The sequence below is a fragment of the Acomys russatus genome, chromosome 6 (genome assembly GCF_903995435.1).
Source record: "Acomys russatus chromosome 6, mAcoRus1.1, whole genome shotgun sequence".
Taxonomy (NCBI): Eukaryota; Metazoa; Chordata; class Mammalia; order Rodentia; family Muridae; genus Acomys; species Acomys russatus.
The window spans coordinates 52,524,697-52,541,709 of NC_067142.1; the positions used below are offsets into that span (position 1 = coordinate 52,524,697).

At 42.5% G+C, this 17,013-nt stretch overlaps 1 protein-coding gene across 2 annotated transcripts in view; it reads right to left on the reverse strand.

Moving 5' to 3' along the window:
• Positions 1–15,491, reverse strand: part of Tor1aip1 (torsin 1A interacting protein 1) — a 32,724-nt gene extending 17,233 nt beyond the window's left edge. For both annotated transcript variants that reach the window (XM_051147624.1, XM_051147623.1), the window contains exons 1-5: positions 14,683–15,491; positions 12,641–12,712; positions 10,708–10,767; positions 9,794–9,838; positions 749–784 (exon numbers count right to left, since the gene is read on the reverse strand). In XM_051147624.1, coding sequence (XP_051003581.1) covers positions 749–784; positions 9,794–9,838; positions 10,708–10,767; positions 12,641–12,712; positions 14,683–15,160 — 691 coding nt within the window. In that variant the 5' untranslated portion in view covers positions 15,161–15,491. The remainder of the gene's footprint in view (positions 1–748; positions 785–9,793; positions 9,839–10,707; positions 10,768–12,640; positions 12,713–14,682) is intronic.
• Positions 15,492–17,013: the final 1,522 nt, after the last annotated feature.

Consider the following 17,013-nt stretch of genomic DNA (forward strand, 5'->3'; position numbering starts at 1 on the left):
CACGTTCAAGAGCTCTGACTAAACCCAGGTTAACGGTAAAGTGCAAGCACCTGGCTTCCCAGTGCACAGCACAGCGGTTGTTTGTCTACTGTGCTTCCTATTTGGAATAACAACGTTCTAAGTGAGCTACAGCTGAGCTCGTGTATTTGCTATTCTTTCAGCCACATAACTATTTCCTAAAGAAATAATGTCTAAAAGCTGTACGCTGAGGCTTGAATGCAGAGTCCAAAATGAACAGATGATCAGGAAATACTGGAAAACTTTTACTTATGGGAAGAAACGATACTGTAAACTGACTGTATAATTTCAGATATGACTAATGTTGGCCGGTTGATGTTTTTTCCCCCCATGGGTAATGTACATATACTCACAGATATTTCAATATCCAAATGACTAATTTCAAAGATATTGGTTTAACAATGAACTAAATTTATGCTTGTATTTTTCATAAACTAGTCATGAGAATTTCAAACTGATGGTTTTAGTATCATAACCAACGACTAACACATGCAAGAAGTAGAACGTATTAGCTTTCCTTAAAACCAAACAAATATGGACCCTTTAAAGTATGTAAGGACTTCACTCTTCCATTCTACCCAAACTTATCCTGCCGTATCTTAACAGTTACAGTGCTTGTTTTTGTTTTTAAGAAAAAGACTGTTTTCTGCTCTTACCTCTTAAATCACTATCCAATTACTTCTGATACAAAGAAAGGGAATATATTACATGATAGTGAAAAAGAAATTACCTTCAGAGAAATTGACCTGTTGGATGCCGGCAGCTTCTAGGAGATAAAGACATAAAGTAGGTAACGTCAAAAAGTAAAGCTTGGGGCGGGGGAGCACATAGCTAAGGGAAAGCCAACACAAAATACAAAAGGAAACTTTCCTATAAAATGACTAACAATCTATCACTTTAGAAATAAATCTGACATAAGCTCATATTAGAAATAAGTGCTTTTATTAACATTTTAAATCATATGTATGTGTCTGTCGTGTGCAGAAACCATGTGGGTTGGTTCCCTTGGACCTAGAGAAACAGACAGTGGTAAGCCAGGTTACATGGGTGCTGAGACACACGTCCACAAAGCAGTAAGCACACTCAACCACAGAGCCATCTCTACAGCCACAAATAAAGGGCATTCATTTAATTTTGTTTTTCGTAGACCAGGCTGGCCTTGAACTCTGCAGGGAGGCATGTGCCACCTAGCCTGGATGTCAACTATAACATTTTAAGACTAAACTAGAATCCTCATCATTTTCTCAGGTCCTCTGAACTCCATCTGTGAACAAAGGGTTACAGAATGACAGAGGGGGGAGGAGTAGGGGGGAGGGAGGGAGGAAGTGAACACAACACAACACAGACCTCAGGCCTCTGGCTGAGAATCTCCCTGGCCCTACACTTCCTTGACCTGAATACCTCTCCCTTCCTCTCTGCCCTAGTCCTAAGGAGAATGAGTTGGGAACTGCTAACAATGACTGGGGAGGAGTTTTAAAAGGGAAAAGTTAAGAATTTTTTAAATAGATGAAGGCTCATTTAATTTTTTGGAGACAGGGTCTTACTATGTAACCCTGACAGTTCTAGAATTCAGTATGTAGTCCAGACTAGCTTTGAACTCATAATGATCCACCTGCCTCGTGTCTCCAAAGTGCTAAGATTAAAGTTGTATATCACCATGCCTGGTAGGTTTTTTATTTTATAAAAACATGTACTTTTTAAAAAGATCTATTGCTGGGTGTGGTGGCACACACCCAGGATCCCAGCACTTGGGGAGGCAGAGACAGGCAGATCTCTGTGAGTTCGAGGCCAGCCAGGACTACACAGAGAAACCCTGTCTCAAAAAAACAAAACAAAGTGCCTGCAGAGGCCAGAAGAGGGCATCAGAGCCCGGACAGCTGAGGTTGTAAGCTGCCTGACATGGTGCTGGAAACAAACTCAGGTCTACTAGAAGAGCAAGCAGTCTTCAGAGCCGATATCTCCAGTCCCACAGCTTTAATTTTTGCTGTTTTTGCTTTTCTGAAACAGAATTTTAGATGGCTCAGGATAGCCTCAAATTTGCTATGTAGTCAAGGTTGGCTTTGAACTTCTCATCCCAATATACGTATCTCCTGAATGCTGGAACTGCAGGTGTATAGAACTATATTTAGCTAAAAATAAACATTTACTTATTCTTTTAAGAGACTTGTTTGTACTCTAAATATAACTTGTATGCAGAAAACATCACATTGTACACTGGCAAATAGTCCAGGTCCCTACAGGTCCCACAGGGCCGCACATTTCAACTCTCGTATTTGCAGACTCCTCTATTTCCTTCGAAACCTTTAACAAGCTGAAGGAACAAACAGGTCCTCAGCACTGGTATGACAAAGAAGAAGTATGAACTGAAAAAAACAAATTCCCCTTTTCAGTTCCAGCAGGGTGATGTACATCAGGGCTCTTCAGAAATGGGGAATTCAAAGATAAACAGTCAAACACATTGACCAAACTTTGACTCAGGATTTTCACATGGGCTATTTTGTGTAGCCCTAGCTGTCCTCGAACTTACAGAGATCTATCTTCCCAAGTGCTGGGATTAAAGGCGTGCGCCACCACCAGGCAGTTTGTCTTTTTCTTTTTTTGTTTTTTTTGAGATAGGTTTTCTCTGTGTTAGCCTTGGCTGTCCTGGACTCACTTTGTAAACCAGGCTGGCCTCGAACTCACAGCGATCCACCTTCCTCTACCTCCTGAGTGCTGAGATTAAAGGCGTGCGCCACCACGCCGGCCTGTCTTTTTCAATAATGGAAGTTATACCCAAATATAAGCATAATTGGGCAAAAATAATAACTAAAACTGTAGAGGATTAGGGTGACTCAGACTTTACAGAACCGGGAGTATTTCTTTTCAGCTTTTATCTCCACCTGCTTCTTCAAAGGGCTTAAAAGCTTTCAGGATCACACCAGTCGCTTATGCCAAACCTAAGAAAGTAAACTGACGGCCAGGAGGCAGCTCCTCGAATGCGTGTTTACAAGTTCTGTAACAAGGCGTTTAAAAACACAATATTCTCAGATTAGTCACTTTCTTTCTTTCTTTTTTTTTTTTTTTTTTTTTTTTTTTTTGTGGTGCTGAGGATGGCACCTAAGATTTAGTACATGGATAGACAAAGCACTCTACCTAAGACGCTAACCTGCACCCCTGTCTCAAGTTCCTAAACTAGACAGTATCCAGTATCCACTGACTCCTGCAGTACCTCCTGTAGCCAGTGAGGTTTATCTCAAAACAGCTCAGGTGGACTTGTCTGTCTGAGATTCCTTCTGCTCTTTAGCTTGGATAGATGGGTCTCCGATGACATATGGATCTTGAATTATAAAACAGTTGCAATTCCCCAATAAACTTTCTTTTGGACAGTTGGTTTTCATGTTGCTCAATTTAGCCTGACAGGTGAAAGTATAATTTCAGAAAATGATTCTAAACATTATAGTATGAATCTGGAAATTTTCACATCAATTCAATTATGTTAGTATAATATTAGTCAAAGTTCTACTGAAAAGAGTAGCATTTATGAATCAACATCTAGAATATACCTGTCAATATTTTTGCTAGAAAACAGAAAACCAATCGCTTTGAGAAACTTGCTAGTAACACCACGCTTCTCTCAGAGAGCTAGAGTCTGGTACATGTCGTCTTAGACGGGGTGCCCCAGGACTGACTTTCATTTTCCTTTTTAAAAAAGGAAAGTGCAAAGCTGCCGGGCGTGGGGCTGCACAACCCTGAGTCCAGAGTGGCTAGGAAGGGAATCACCAGTGAGTCTGAGGCAGCCAAGGCTATATAATAATACTGTAGCTCAAAGCAATCACACACACATACACACACACACACACACCCAGGAGTAGAAAAATATGATCAAAATTTTATTTATGTTTTGAATTAAAGGAACTGTTTCACTTCTTAAAGACTTTTTTACCCTTCGAATTTTATTATTAGTTTGAAATTTTAAATCACATTTTACAGCCGGGAGTGGTGGCACACTCCTTTAATCCCAGTACTCGGGAGGCAGAGGCAGGTGGATGGCTGTAAGTTTGAGGTCAGCCTGGTCTACAAAGCGAGTCCAGGACAGCCAAGGCTACACAGAGAAACCTCATCTTGAATCACCAAAAATAAATAAATAAATAAATAAATAAATAAATAAATAAATTTTACTTATTGAGAGTATCTATGTGTGATAAGGGGACAAGCTGCAGAAGTTGGTTCTCTCTTTCCATGTTGGTCTCAGGGACTGAACTTGGGTTTTTGCTATTGCCAGCAAGTACCATTACTGTCTGAACTATCTCATTGCCCCCCTAAGTTTTTTCTTTCTGTTTTTTTCTCTTTGCATTAACTCCTGCCTCTTGATTCCTGAATGCTAGGATTAAAGGCGTGCACTAGCATGCTCACCTTTCAAATTTTCTTTTCTTTTTAAAGATTTATTTATTTGTGTATATAAGCACTCTATTTGCATGTATGACTGCATGACAGAAAAGGACATCATATTTCATTACAAATGGTTGTGAGCCATGATGTGGTGGCTGGGAATTGATCTCAGGACCTCTGGATAAGTAGCCAGTGCTCTTAACAGCTGAGCCATCTCTCCAGCCCCTCAAGTTTTATTTTCAAAGTACTAGGCTATTATAGTATTTAGTTTTTTGTATAGAAGTTTTAATTTATATAATTATTCAGCTAGCATACCACAGATGGCTTACTCTATAAACTATTCATCATATAAAACATGCATAAAGACTGAATTGAAGCCGGGCATAGTAGCGCACAACTTTAATCCCAGCACTTTTGGGAGACAGAGGCAGGTGGATCGCTGTGAGTTCCAGGCCAGCCTAGTCTACAAAGTGAGTCCAGGACAGCCAAAGCAACACAGATAAACCCTGTCTTGGCGGGGGGGGGGGGGGGGGGGGGCAGGGACCAAAAAAATACTGAATTGAAACTAGGTATGGTGATGCAGTCCTGCAACCCCAAGATTTGGAGGCAGAGGCAGGAAAATCACAAGTTCTAGGTCAACCTGGGTGATAGAGGCTGTGTTGTAAGATAAAAACAAACTGATTTTTCAATTTCTAGTAATAAAAAAGGGTATACTGAAATTTTATTTAGTCAGGTTTCTGCTCAGTTTTTTGTTTTGTTTTGTTTTTTGAGACAGGGTTTCTCCATGTAGCCTTGGCCATCCTGGACTCACTTTGTAGACCAGGCTAGCCTCGAACTCATAGCGATCTGCCTGCCTCTGCCTCCCAAGTGCTGGGATTAAAGGCATGTGCCACCACGCCCGGCTCTCTGCTCAGTTTTTTATGACAGAGTCTGGCTATGTAACCCAGACTGGCTTCAAACCTCATAATTCTCTTGCCTCTCCCTCCGCTGATCAAGTGGGGGCCACCAACCCAGGCTTCTCCTTCTTTAAAAAAAAAAAAAAGAAGGGGCTGCAGAGATGGCTCAGAGGTTAAGAGCACTGGCTGTTCTTCCAGAGGCCCTGAGTTTAACTCCCAGCAACCACAATGAGGCTCACAACCATCTATAATGTGATTGGACACCCTTTCTGGCCCAGATATGTACGTGCAGGCAGAACACTGTATATGTAATAATAAATAAATATTAAAAAAGAAAGAAAGAAAAAGGGGGTGCTAGAGAGAGATGGCTCAGAGGTTAACAGCACTGGCTCCTCTTCCAAAGGTCCTGAGTTCAATTCCCAACAACCACACGGTGGTTCACAACCATCTGTAATGAGATCTGGTGTCCTCTTCTGGCCTGTAGGCACACATGCAGGCAGAACACTGTATAAATAATAAATTAACCTTTAAAAAAAAAAAAAAAAGAGGGGTGGAGAGATGGCTCAGTGGGTTAAGAGTACCGCCTGCTCTTCCAGAGGTCCTGAGTTCAATTCCCAGCAACCACATGGTGGCTCACAACCACCTATAATGTGATCTGATGCCCTCTAATGGCATGCAGGTGTACATGCAGATAAAGCAATGATGCACATTAAAATAAATAAATAAATCTTTAAAAAACAAAAAAAAGAAAAAGAAAAAAGTATCCATACTTTGAAAATTGTTTATCTACTGACTTTTCTTTAGAATTCTATTAATGTTATTAATATCCTTAAATATTTATTTACAGTCAAGGCTAAATTGATAAATGGCTATACATTGCCATCTCAATCTCATAACTTGGAAAAAGCCAGTATGGGGCTGGCAAGATGACTCAGTTGCCACTAAGCACTAAAACCAAGTTCCTTTCCTATGACCTATATAACAGAAAAATGACTCACACGAGTTGTCCTCTGACCTCTACACACACACACACACACACACAGAGCAAATGTGACTGAGAATATCATTCTACACATAAGGCCTCCCATAAAAAGACTGCTAACATAAGAGTGGTGTCACCCATATCGAAGAATGGTAACTCCTTCATTGTATGGTCTTTAAAGGCAAAATAATGACACCTGTCCAAGGCAGACTGATGTAGCATTTGCCAAGTCTATTCCCTGGCTTTACCTGATTCATAGTTCACATTTTTCCTATGTCATACCATGCAGTTTTTCATATTTGACATTTAATCAAATGCATTTCCATCTAAAAAGTTGAACCTCTCCATGTATGGTACTTTTCCTACATATTCTGTACAAACTGTTATTTTAGCACTTATAAAAAGTTATGACAGAATGGGTGTAGCCGTGCACGCCTGGCACCCCTGTACTACTCTGGGAGACAGAGGCAGGCAGATCTCTGTGGGTTCGAGGTCAGCCTGGTCTACAAAGTGAGTCCAGGCAGCCAAGCCTACAGAGAAATGGTTAGTTTTCATTTTAATCAGTGGCCCAGGCTGGCTTCAACCTCACAATCTTGCCCAGCCCTAACTGTTGAGAGTCTCATGATTTTTTAATGTTATCTTTCTTTTTCATTACCTAATGTATTCCTGAGATATAGAAAAGAAAAACAAAAAACAAAACTCATAGCTCTTTATTGTCCTAGTACGTAGGTCAGTCCTTGACATAGGAAGTGGCTAAAAAGAAGTTTGCTCTCATACTTAGTAACATAAGAAAAACAGTCTGAGACTAGTTCTCACTAATTAGAGTTCTAACAAGATTTTCAAAATTCCGTCTCCTCTTCCTCCTCCTCTTCTTCTTTTTTTCCAAGACAGGATTATAGGGTCTTGCTGCCCTTTTTCTTTTGATCCTCCTGTATCAACCCACCAAAGTGCTTAGACTTTAGGTGTGTGCCTGGCTTGTTTTCATCTCCCCTCCCCCCACCCCGCCCCAAGACAGGTTTCTCCATGCAGCCCTGACTGTCCTGGAGCTCACTCTGTAGACCAGGCTGGCCTCGAACTCAAAGAGATCCACCTGCCTCCCTCTCTCGAGCCCTGGGATTAAAGGCGTGCGCCACTACCACCCGGCTTGTTTTCATCTTTTTAATGGGAGCTACAAGATATACAGCCGGAGCTAAAGAGATGGCTCAGTGGTTAAGAGACCTGGCTGCTCTTTTAGAGGACCCAGGCTCAATTCCCAGCCCCTACATGGTGACTCACAACCACATGTCACTCTAATTCTAGGAGATCTGATGCCGTCTTCTGACCTCCATGGGCACCAGGCAGGCGTGCGCGCGTGCGCACACACACACACGCAAACATTCATATGCATAAAATACAAATAAGTGAATAAAAAAATTGAGACAGGGTTTTTCTGTGTAGCCTTGGCTGTCCTGGACTCACTTTGTAGACCAGGCTGACCTCAAACTCACAGCAATCTGCCTGCCTCTGTGTCCTTGAGTGCTGGGATTAAAGGCGTGCACCACCATGCCCAGCTATAAATAAATCTTAAAAGAATACATAGAGAAAGAATGAAATACAGTCTGATGATGAATAAGCAAAGCATCTATGACTTCTTGGTTTGACTTCATTTCCCTGCTATTTAGCTTGCTTTATTTTTATTTTTATTTTTTAAAACACTCATTCTGTAGTCAAGGCTGGCCTACAATTCGAACATAGATCAGACTGGCTATGAACTTGTGACAGTCCTGCTTCAGGACCCCCACTGTCCCCACTCCCATCCCAGTTGTTAGGATTACAGTCATGTCTCCATGTTAAATAAATCACGCTCAGTTAAATAGAGAATTTAGGAAATGCTCATGGAAGTTGGGCATGGTGGCAAAAGTCCGAAATCTAGACTTAAGAGAGTGGAGTTAGGAAGATAATGAAGTCAAAGTCATTCTCAGTTACATAGTGAACTTGAGGCTAGCCTGGGCTACACAAAGATCTGCCTCAACAAAACAGAACCAACTTCTCCCAAGAAACTTTTATAAGTGAAAACACATATGATAAGGTACACATTGCTGAGCTCTTCTTAGTACCCAGAAACTACAGATCCTGAAGTCTTTATAAAAATCAGCCCATGCCTAGGTAAAAAGACGTTTAATAGAGGAAGTTGTAACTACTTACTTATATAGAAAAATTAAACTTTTTTTTTTTGTCTTAAAATTTATACCTATTTCCAACCACATTCAATGCAGGTTTGTGTAAACCTGAGACAGCTTAGAACTCCTGGTTTTCTTTCAAGCACCGGGTCTGAGGCATAAGCCAACAGACCCAGTTAAAGCTATAGATTTTATTGTTTTATATGTTTTTCCTCATTTGTGTATGTGTGTGCCCATACTCGTGCACGTGAAGACCAGGGAAGCAACCTTTCTCTACTGTTCCCTGCTTTACTCATCAGCCTATGGACCACCCGAATCCACCTGTCTCCAATACTCAGCAGTTAGGGTTACAGGCACTGAAGCCATGCCTGCCTTTTACCTAGGTGCTGGGAATCTGAACTCCACACTTCATGTGTGCAAAACAATCGTGCTTACCCGAGCCATGTCCCTAGACTCCCAAGACCCGAGGCTGAAATCTCACCTTCTACATCAAGGCAAACACTAAAATAATTTAAATTAGTGAAAAAACAACAAAAAGACAAAGGGCATTTTTTTTTTTACAAAAAAAAAATTACTTTCTGAATCTAGGTTGACACTTCTTTCTCTTCACAGAATAAATTTAACAAAGGCTAATAAAAACCACCTTACTTGGGCTGGAGAGATGGCTCAGCGGTGAAGAGCACTACTGACTGCTCTTCCAGAGGTCCAGAGTTCAATTCCTAGCAACTACATGGTGGCTCACAACTTGATACCCTCTTCTGGTGTGCATGAAGACAGCACACCCATATTCAGAAAATAAATAAATCTTAAAAGAAAGAAAACTTTAAAACAAAACAAAACAAAACCCCAAGCCCCTGACTTTAAGTTTGATGGCACACATCTGTGCAAGCACTCGGGAGGCGGAAGCAGAAGGGACAGCAGCTCTTGGTCATCTTCAGCTACCTACACAGCTGAGACCAGTCACAGTACATGAAACCTCATTTCAAACAAACAAACAAACAAGCAAACCCAAACAACAATAACAACAAAACGAGAACAAGATAAAAACAAAACCGGTTGAGAGGATGTGACTCTAGGATCAGACGTACATGTGTGAAACCATGGTTTGATCCTTAGCACCACACAAAAAAGTATTGATTTATTATCATGCATTTTCACATGACTTCAAGTAAGAAGACAATTTTACACAGAATAAAACCTCAGGAACTAAAGCAGGCCCTCATTCCAGGGACACTGACCCATAAGCTGATAGAATGAACAATGGAAACTTCTGAAGCAAACCACAAAAACGCACACAATTGTGTATTTCGCTGCTAAGAACCCTCAATAAAAACCCGTTAGGAATTTGAAAAAAAAAACAAAAAACAAACCTATTTCATTCATTTTAGTATTCCCATTTGTTTTGTAGGTTGAATCTGTAAGAGAGGCAGCAAGAAAACGATTAGAAGCGAACGGGAGAAGCACTGTGTACTTCCTTACCACATGCGCTTATGACATCTTAGCATCTCAGCATCATCAAGGGAGCGGCTGTGATGCAACAAAGACCTAATATAAAGGACCACAGAACACAAAGTGCAAGTAGACTGTACAGAGGAACCTTACTAGTTTCCTTTCATAATCACGAAACCAATTTAAGGACTTGCAAGGTTTTAGTCAAAAGGAAATGTAGCTGACGCACACACAACCTTTCGTAGCCCATGCCATAAGGCCTTCCGTCTTAGTAATATACTAAGAAAACTAAAAGGTCCCCGACCTTATTTTGAAAGCATCATGCATGCACTGAAGAACCATAGCACCACGATAAAAAATAATCTTTCAAAACCAACGCGGAAGACTTTTCTGCATACCAGTGTGGGCAGAACTTTTTGATACACGTGAAAGAGAGGTGGAAACAAACAAAAAGGGGTACAGAAGAGCCCCCACTGATCCAAGATTTACGCTTAAGAAGGCAGCCAGGCAGTAGACAGAGCTCTGAGAGAAAGCTTGCCTAGTATGTGCCAGGCTCTGGGCTCAAGCCTCAGCACTGGCAAAAAGTGGCAGGTGAAAATACGTATCTTCTGGAAAAATAAGCTGACACTGGTTGCTTACAGACTTCGTTTGCCCCATGTAGCTCGGGCTGGCATTAGACTCTCTGTGTAGGCAAGATGACCGTGCTCTCCTGACCCTCCTGTCCTCGGAGCTCTGTGATTACGGGCGCACACCACCGTGCCTGGTTAAGCTTCTAGAAGAATAGTGTCTCCTCTAGTACTTATAAGGAAGATACATCAACACAACAGTCTCTTACCAGATCTTGGGCTTCTTAGCGGGGGTCTGCATAAGTGACTTATTGGGTCTTCATTCATCACTGATGGTGGAAGAGAAAGGTGTGTGAAACGCAAGACTTAGTATGCAGTCATCCTCATTTGGTCAAGAAAGGTCCCCAGACTTTGATTATGATAGAGAACCAAAGGCAAGTTTTCTCTAAGGGACAGACAGCCTCTTGTGAACTAATAACAAGAGCAGACTAGAGCGAATTACCTTTTATACAGAATGCATATATGATCTTGAAGAAACCTGAAAATTCAGTAGGCCGTATTGTACAAAAGACAACAAATAGTAAATAAGGTTCTTCTCCATTGCGCAAGCAAGGTATGATGGTGTATGTATCCGCCTATAATTCTAACACATGGGAGGTAGAGGCGGGAGGATCAGGCATTTAAACCCTCTGTCACACAGTGGGTTTGAGTATCAGCTTAGACTACACAAGACCCTGGCCCAAAAAACCCAAAATATTAATAACCAACTTCTGGGACTAGATATATAGCTTCTGCCGCCTGTACTAGGCCCTGGGTTGTATCCTCACCACGCCAAAGCAGGGTGGGGTAGGGACCAAAATATGCACTATATTATCAATTTGATTATCTATCCATGCGGGAGGCAGAGGCAGGCAGATTGCTGTGAGTTCAAGGCCAGCCTGGTCTACAAAGGGAGTCTAGGACAGCCAAGGCTACGCAGAGAAACCCTGTCTCAAAAAAAAAAAAAAAAAAAAAAAATGTATAAAGTACATTTTCTCAGGCCAATGGGATGGCTCAGGGGCTTGCTGCCCGCCACATCTGACAACCTGAGGTCCACACTCGTACGTAATTCATGTAAACATAGAATCTACTTCACACACACACACACACACACACACACACACACACACACACACACACAAAAACTTTGGTGAACTACTAAATGTATTCTATTTCCCTGTTACAATGATTCTAAGACATCTTTTTCTTTATTGCATTTTAAACATCTCTGAAATCATATTCTATCTAATTATGGCACATTACCATATATCAGCATGAAACTGGCAGTACTTTTTGTCTTCGAGGTGGCACAAAGAGCAATGATGTCCCACCTTACAGCTGATACCCTGAGCTCAGTGAGACTAAGCTGACAGAATTGACACTCACTGTGCCAGGGTTTTACCACGCAGAAACAGCTAAGCAGAAGGCACTGTGACATAACCACTGACACTACGAAGAATTACCTGAGGCTGAGAGTGAGGGCTTGGGGAAAATGAAAAGGTTTTAGAAAAGACAAACCTGAGCCTGAATTTCAATTTAGTCATGCCTCATGTGATCTCAGGGGAGAATCTTAGGTACCCTGAGCCCCAGTTTTCTCATCTATTGAGGGGGCAGAATACCTCCCTGTGACATTATAAAGCTTAACAAAAGGGCTGGAGAGATGGCTCAGAGGTTAAGGGCACTGGCTGCTCTTCTAAATGTCCTGAGTCCAATTCCCAGAAACCATCTATAATGAGATCTGGTGCCCTCTTCTGGTGTGCAGGCATACACGCAGGCAGAACACTGGATACATAATAAATCCTTTTTCTGGGGGGTGGGGGGTTGTTTTCTAGACAGGGTTTCTCTGTGCAACCCTGGCTGTCCTGGTCTTGCTTTGTAGATCAGGCCTGGCCTCAACTCATAGAGATCCACATGCCTCTGTCTCCTTGAATGCTGGGATTACAGGCGTGAGCCACTATGCCTGGCTAAATAAGTCTTAAAATAAAGAAATAATAAATAAATAAAAAGTAAAGATTAACAAAGTAATTGAGTAGTTGTGCTCACCCTGTCTGTCCTTGGACTGCCCACAGGGCTTGATTCACTGAATGAAAAGACTCACACAAGTCTATCAATTAGAGCTGACTCTTGATGAGCCTTTGCAGATGAAGAACCAACTATTCTTACCTGAAGCCTCTAGTGTCCTGACAGTTCTCATGGAGGCTGTTTGGCTTGTAATAGCTTGGGAAGCTTCATCCTCTACAGCACCAACAAGAAGAGAAAAAGTTCAAGTTACATGCCTGGGATGGATCATGGTACAGAATATGCATATTCGACATTAATCTATAAACAGAGCTGCAAGTACCCAATTTCCCCAGATTCAAAACTTGGGAATTAAACTAGTCAGAATTCTTATTAAGACACAGTACGATAAGGTCAGAAGAGGGCGTTGAGTGGTTAAGAGCATTCGCTGCTCTTTCAGAGGCCTCCAGGATCCCAGCACACTGGTCCAAGTGGCTCACAATAGCCAAGCTCCAAGAGACCTGATGCTATCTTCTGGTTCCCAAGGGAACTTGTACACATATGTGCATGTACTCACACAGACACATGCAGCTTCGCAGACATACACATATACATAAAACAAAATAGAAACTATTAATTGCTGTTTTACGACAAAAAAATGTTACTTCAGAAAGTTTTTTTTTGTTTTTTTTTTTAAGATGAGTTCAACGATCAAAAATGGTGTAGATTCAGCAGGTAGAAAAAAATATTTAAATTCTTTAAAAATGTACTAAGAGGTGAAATTTAAGTGCTCTGTGGGAAAGCCAATAGAAAGTAACATAGTTACATTGCCTCCTGTGTGCAAACACCGGCTTAGGTTCCGTGACAGAATCAGACAAACAACCTAAATTGCTACCAGGCAGACAGAGGGGTTCCTTTCTTTCAAGAAATCTGCCATCTTTAAAAAAAAAAAAAAAAAAAATACTGGGCCAGGCGCGGTGGCACCCTAGCACTCAGGAGGCAAAGGCAGGTGAGTTAGAGGCCAGGACAACCAAGGCTAACAGAGAAACCCTGTCTCAAAAATCCACAAAAACAAACAAACCAAACAAAAAACCCCAACCAATCAAAAAAATTAAAAAAAAAAAAAAAAACTACTAACATGTATATAGAATAAACTGTCTTGTTAGACCCAAAAGAACGTGAGTATCTCTAGCATAGTTTCCAAAATCAACCAATCATTAGATGTGTCAGGGTTTTAAGGGAATGCAGGTAAACCTGCAAGTCGTTTACAGTGGTCTAAGCTGAAAATGTCATTAGATGCATCAAATGTCTACCATTAGCGATATTATCTCATTGTGACTCAAAACGTCAGAATTTTACCTCATAATTAGGTGATTTATACGGGGCTTACTGGAAATCACCGGTGACTCAGTTTTATATCTGAGAGCAGGAAGGAGGAGGATGCTTTTAAGAAATTTGATTCACCTGTGACTTAACTAAAACTACAGTACACACACTGCTGGCATTTGGGGCTTCGTTTAGAAGCTTTCCTAATTAATAGAATCTTGTCTTCTAGTACTTTCTCAGCCTTGATTTGCTTAGCTACTTGAGATTACAATGACGGCCTTCAACCTAGGGGAAGTCTGGCAGAGACCACCACACTTTGCATATTTGGAGTTAGGTCACAAGCCAATTCAATAAAGTCCGTTATTCCTCATAGCCTGAAAAATATCTTTTTCCTAATCTTGATGGGAAGAGAAATCGACTGGAAAGTTAGCTTAAAAACATGACTTATAAACTGGGGACTTGGGGCCCCAGAGATTGAAGAAGAAGAAGAAGACGGAAATGGAAGTGGTTTCGATAGACGCCTTGGCAGAAGTTAAATGAAAGCGAGCCTAGAGTTAATTTGGAGTGCCGACAACGGCTTAGCCGCCGACCTCTAGCAAAAGCCTGCAGAAAGAGGCAACCTAGAGTCCCCTAAACTGATGCTCAGAGATGAGCAGAGCTCTCCGCCTCCGCCGGGGTCACTTGGCACCACCATCTTTCCGAGGGTCATGCATCTTTCCCTCCCGAGGGTCCAGGTGGACTCAGCACCGGGGTGCGCGCCTAAAGGGCCGCAGAATCACCGATACCCTGGCGGGGCCGGCCTCCACGGGGGCGCGCCTCACGCCGCATGCACCCGTGCCCGGCACTGCGCGCGCTCCCGAGCTGGCAGCTGAGACTGTTACCTCGGCAGTCTTCACTTGAGGATTGAGAGTCCCGTAACCCTGCCCTGCTCGTAGCCGGAGACGGCTGAGGCTGCGGTGAGTGCTGCTCCAGGCGAGCAGACCTTCGCGTCTTCATCTCCTCGGCTTCCTGGGGTCCCCGCCGTCTCCGTTGCCTAGACCGAAGGTTGTAAGCGCTTTCTCTCACTTCCTCTTTCGCAGATTCTGGCCGGAACTTTCCTGGCGGGGTTCGTCTTCCCCCCGGGGACCTTTCTTTGGCCACCCGGGGCTCGAAGTCGCCGTACACTTCTGGCGGCTCTTCTGAAAACCTCACTTCCCGTCGTCCGTGGCGCGACGGAGGAGTTCCGTACGCAGGCGCGTCACTGCTGTCGCCATTTTGAGAGGCGAACTTTCGCCTTCCCTCCCGGATGGGGGCTCTGGGCGTGACGTAGACGGCCCATCCTTCTCCCAGCGCCTGGGTCGGTCGCCTCTCTCCCGCCATAGTTGTTTACGTAGCTGGAGTAGTCGGTAGTGGAGATGGCTTTGCCGCGGTTAGGTTCCCCAGCAAGCGGTGGCGATGGCTTCGGGGAGGTTGTCGCAGTGGTCAGGGAGGCAGTTGAGAGTCGCCCGGGCCGCCGCCTGCGTCGTCGCTAGTGTGCCACAAACCAGCCTCCGGGCCCATGGTGTGTCCTAAGGGCTGTGGGGAGAGGCAGTGCCCGAGCTGGGTCAGCTGCTGTGGGTCACCCCCGCCTCCTGGCTGGAAGCACCAAAGAGGAGGAGAAGGGGGAGGAGGACGCCGCTGTCCTTGGCCTTGAGGGAGGGGAAGGTGGGGCGACGAGGAGGTGGTAGGACGTGTTGGCCTTTGCCAAGCTGCTGGTGGCCGGTTGCCCACCACAGGAGGCGCTGGTCCTGGCTTCTAGCGGCTCTTGGAAAGGACAAGTTTTCAGCCCTTGATCCCAAGCTGTTGCGCAGTTACCCTGCTACTTTTGGCCACTCCTTTTCAAATGTCCCTCGTAGGAGTAATGATCAGAGAGGAAATTTTGCATGTCATCTTATGGCGAAAATTATACTTTCAAGCACCTTATGAAGCCACTTAACCAGCTTAAAATTTTAATTCACCTACGGGCCCTTTAAAATCATGTTTAGTCATTCCTTGTGTGGATTTCCATTTTTGAATCCTAGACGCAACCACCTTATTCCTGAACTTTGATGTGAAAATTCTGCCCCAGCAGCACTGTTGGGAAGACTGAATGCTTCCTTAGACACAACGGGAAAGGAACAGGAGATTAAAGGCAGCACTCTCGTTCTAAGAACCATTCTTTTACTTCCATTCTGGATATGGTATTTCTGCATTTCACTTAGAGTTTCCGAATTCACAGAATACAAAAACATGGTCAAAACTATTTCAGCTCTGCATACCGTATTTACATGTGTATAATGTAGAGGTTTGTAAGAAAATTTAGACAAACTGAAGGAAGGTTAATTTACTTGTAAAGTCTAAGTTACTACTGAGAGAAAACCCTGCTACATTCAATTACATAGCATGTCTCCTTGGAGAACTTTCTATAATATAAATGAATAGATCTCCACTCCCACAAGTACTGGAAACTGAACCTAGGGTCTCAAGCTTACTAGGCAAGTTGTTTACAATAAGCTAAACCCCTAGCCCTAAATTTGAAAGTTTTTACCTTTTCTAGAAAGTATTTTAAACAATGACATTAAATTGTTGCTCAAACTTACACAAATTCCCAGTTACTGAAATTTTCACTAATAGTCCATAAATTTGGTCACCAACACGAAGAGTTAGATGACTTACAGTCAGGCAAGATAATGTCCTTTTTGAAGCTTCGTTTAGCGCTGTTTATTATATACAAAGAACTATAGCCAGAGAAACTAGAGGAACCATAACAAGAAGGCTGCCCTTGTTTTTCCTTTTTGGTTGGCTTTTTTTTTTTTTTTTTTTTTTTTTCTTTTAAAACTGTGTGTGTATGTGTATATAAAATACTTCTTTAAACCTGCCACAACAGATGACTAAAGAAGCCTAGGTGATGGCTTGTAGAACTCTGGTTTGAAGGATATATTGAAAGAAAAAATTGACGAGGGTCTATACAGAATTGGTCAGTCACAGAAAATGAGAGTTACAAAGGCTATTGGATAATTGGCATGTGTTTTATTTTGTAATTAAAACTACTTATAAAGTAGTTTTATGAATGGCTTTTTTAAATTTTATTTTTATTTTATTTTATTTTATTTTTTGGTTTTTTGAGACAGGGTCTCTCTCTGTTAGCCTTGGCTGTCCTGGACTCACTTTGTAGACCAGGCTAGCCTCGAACTCACAGCGATCTGCCTGCCTCT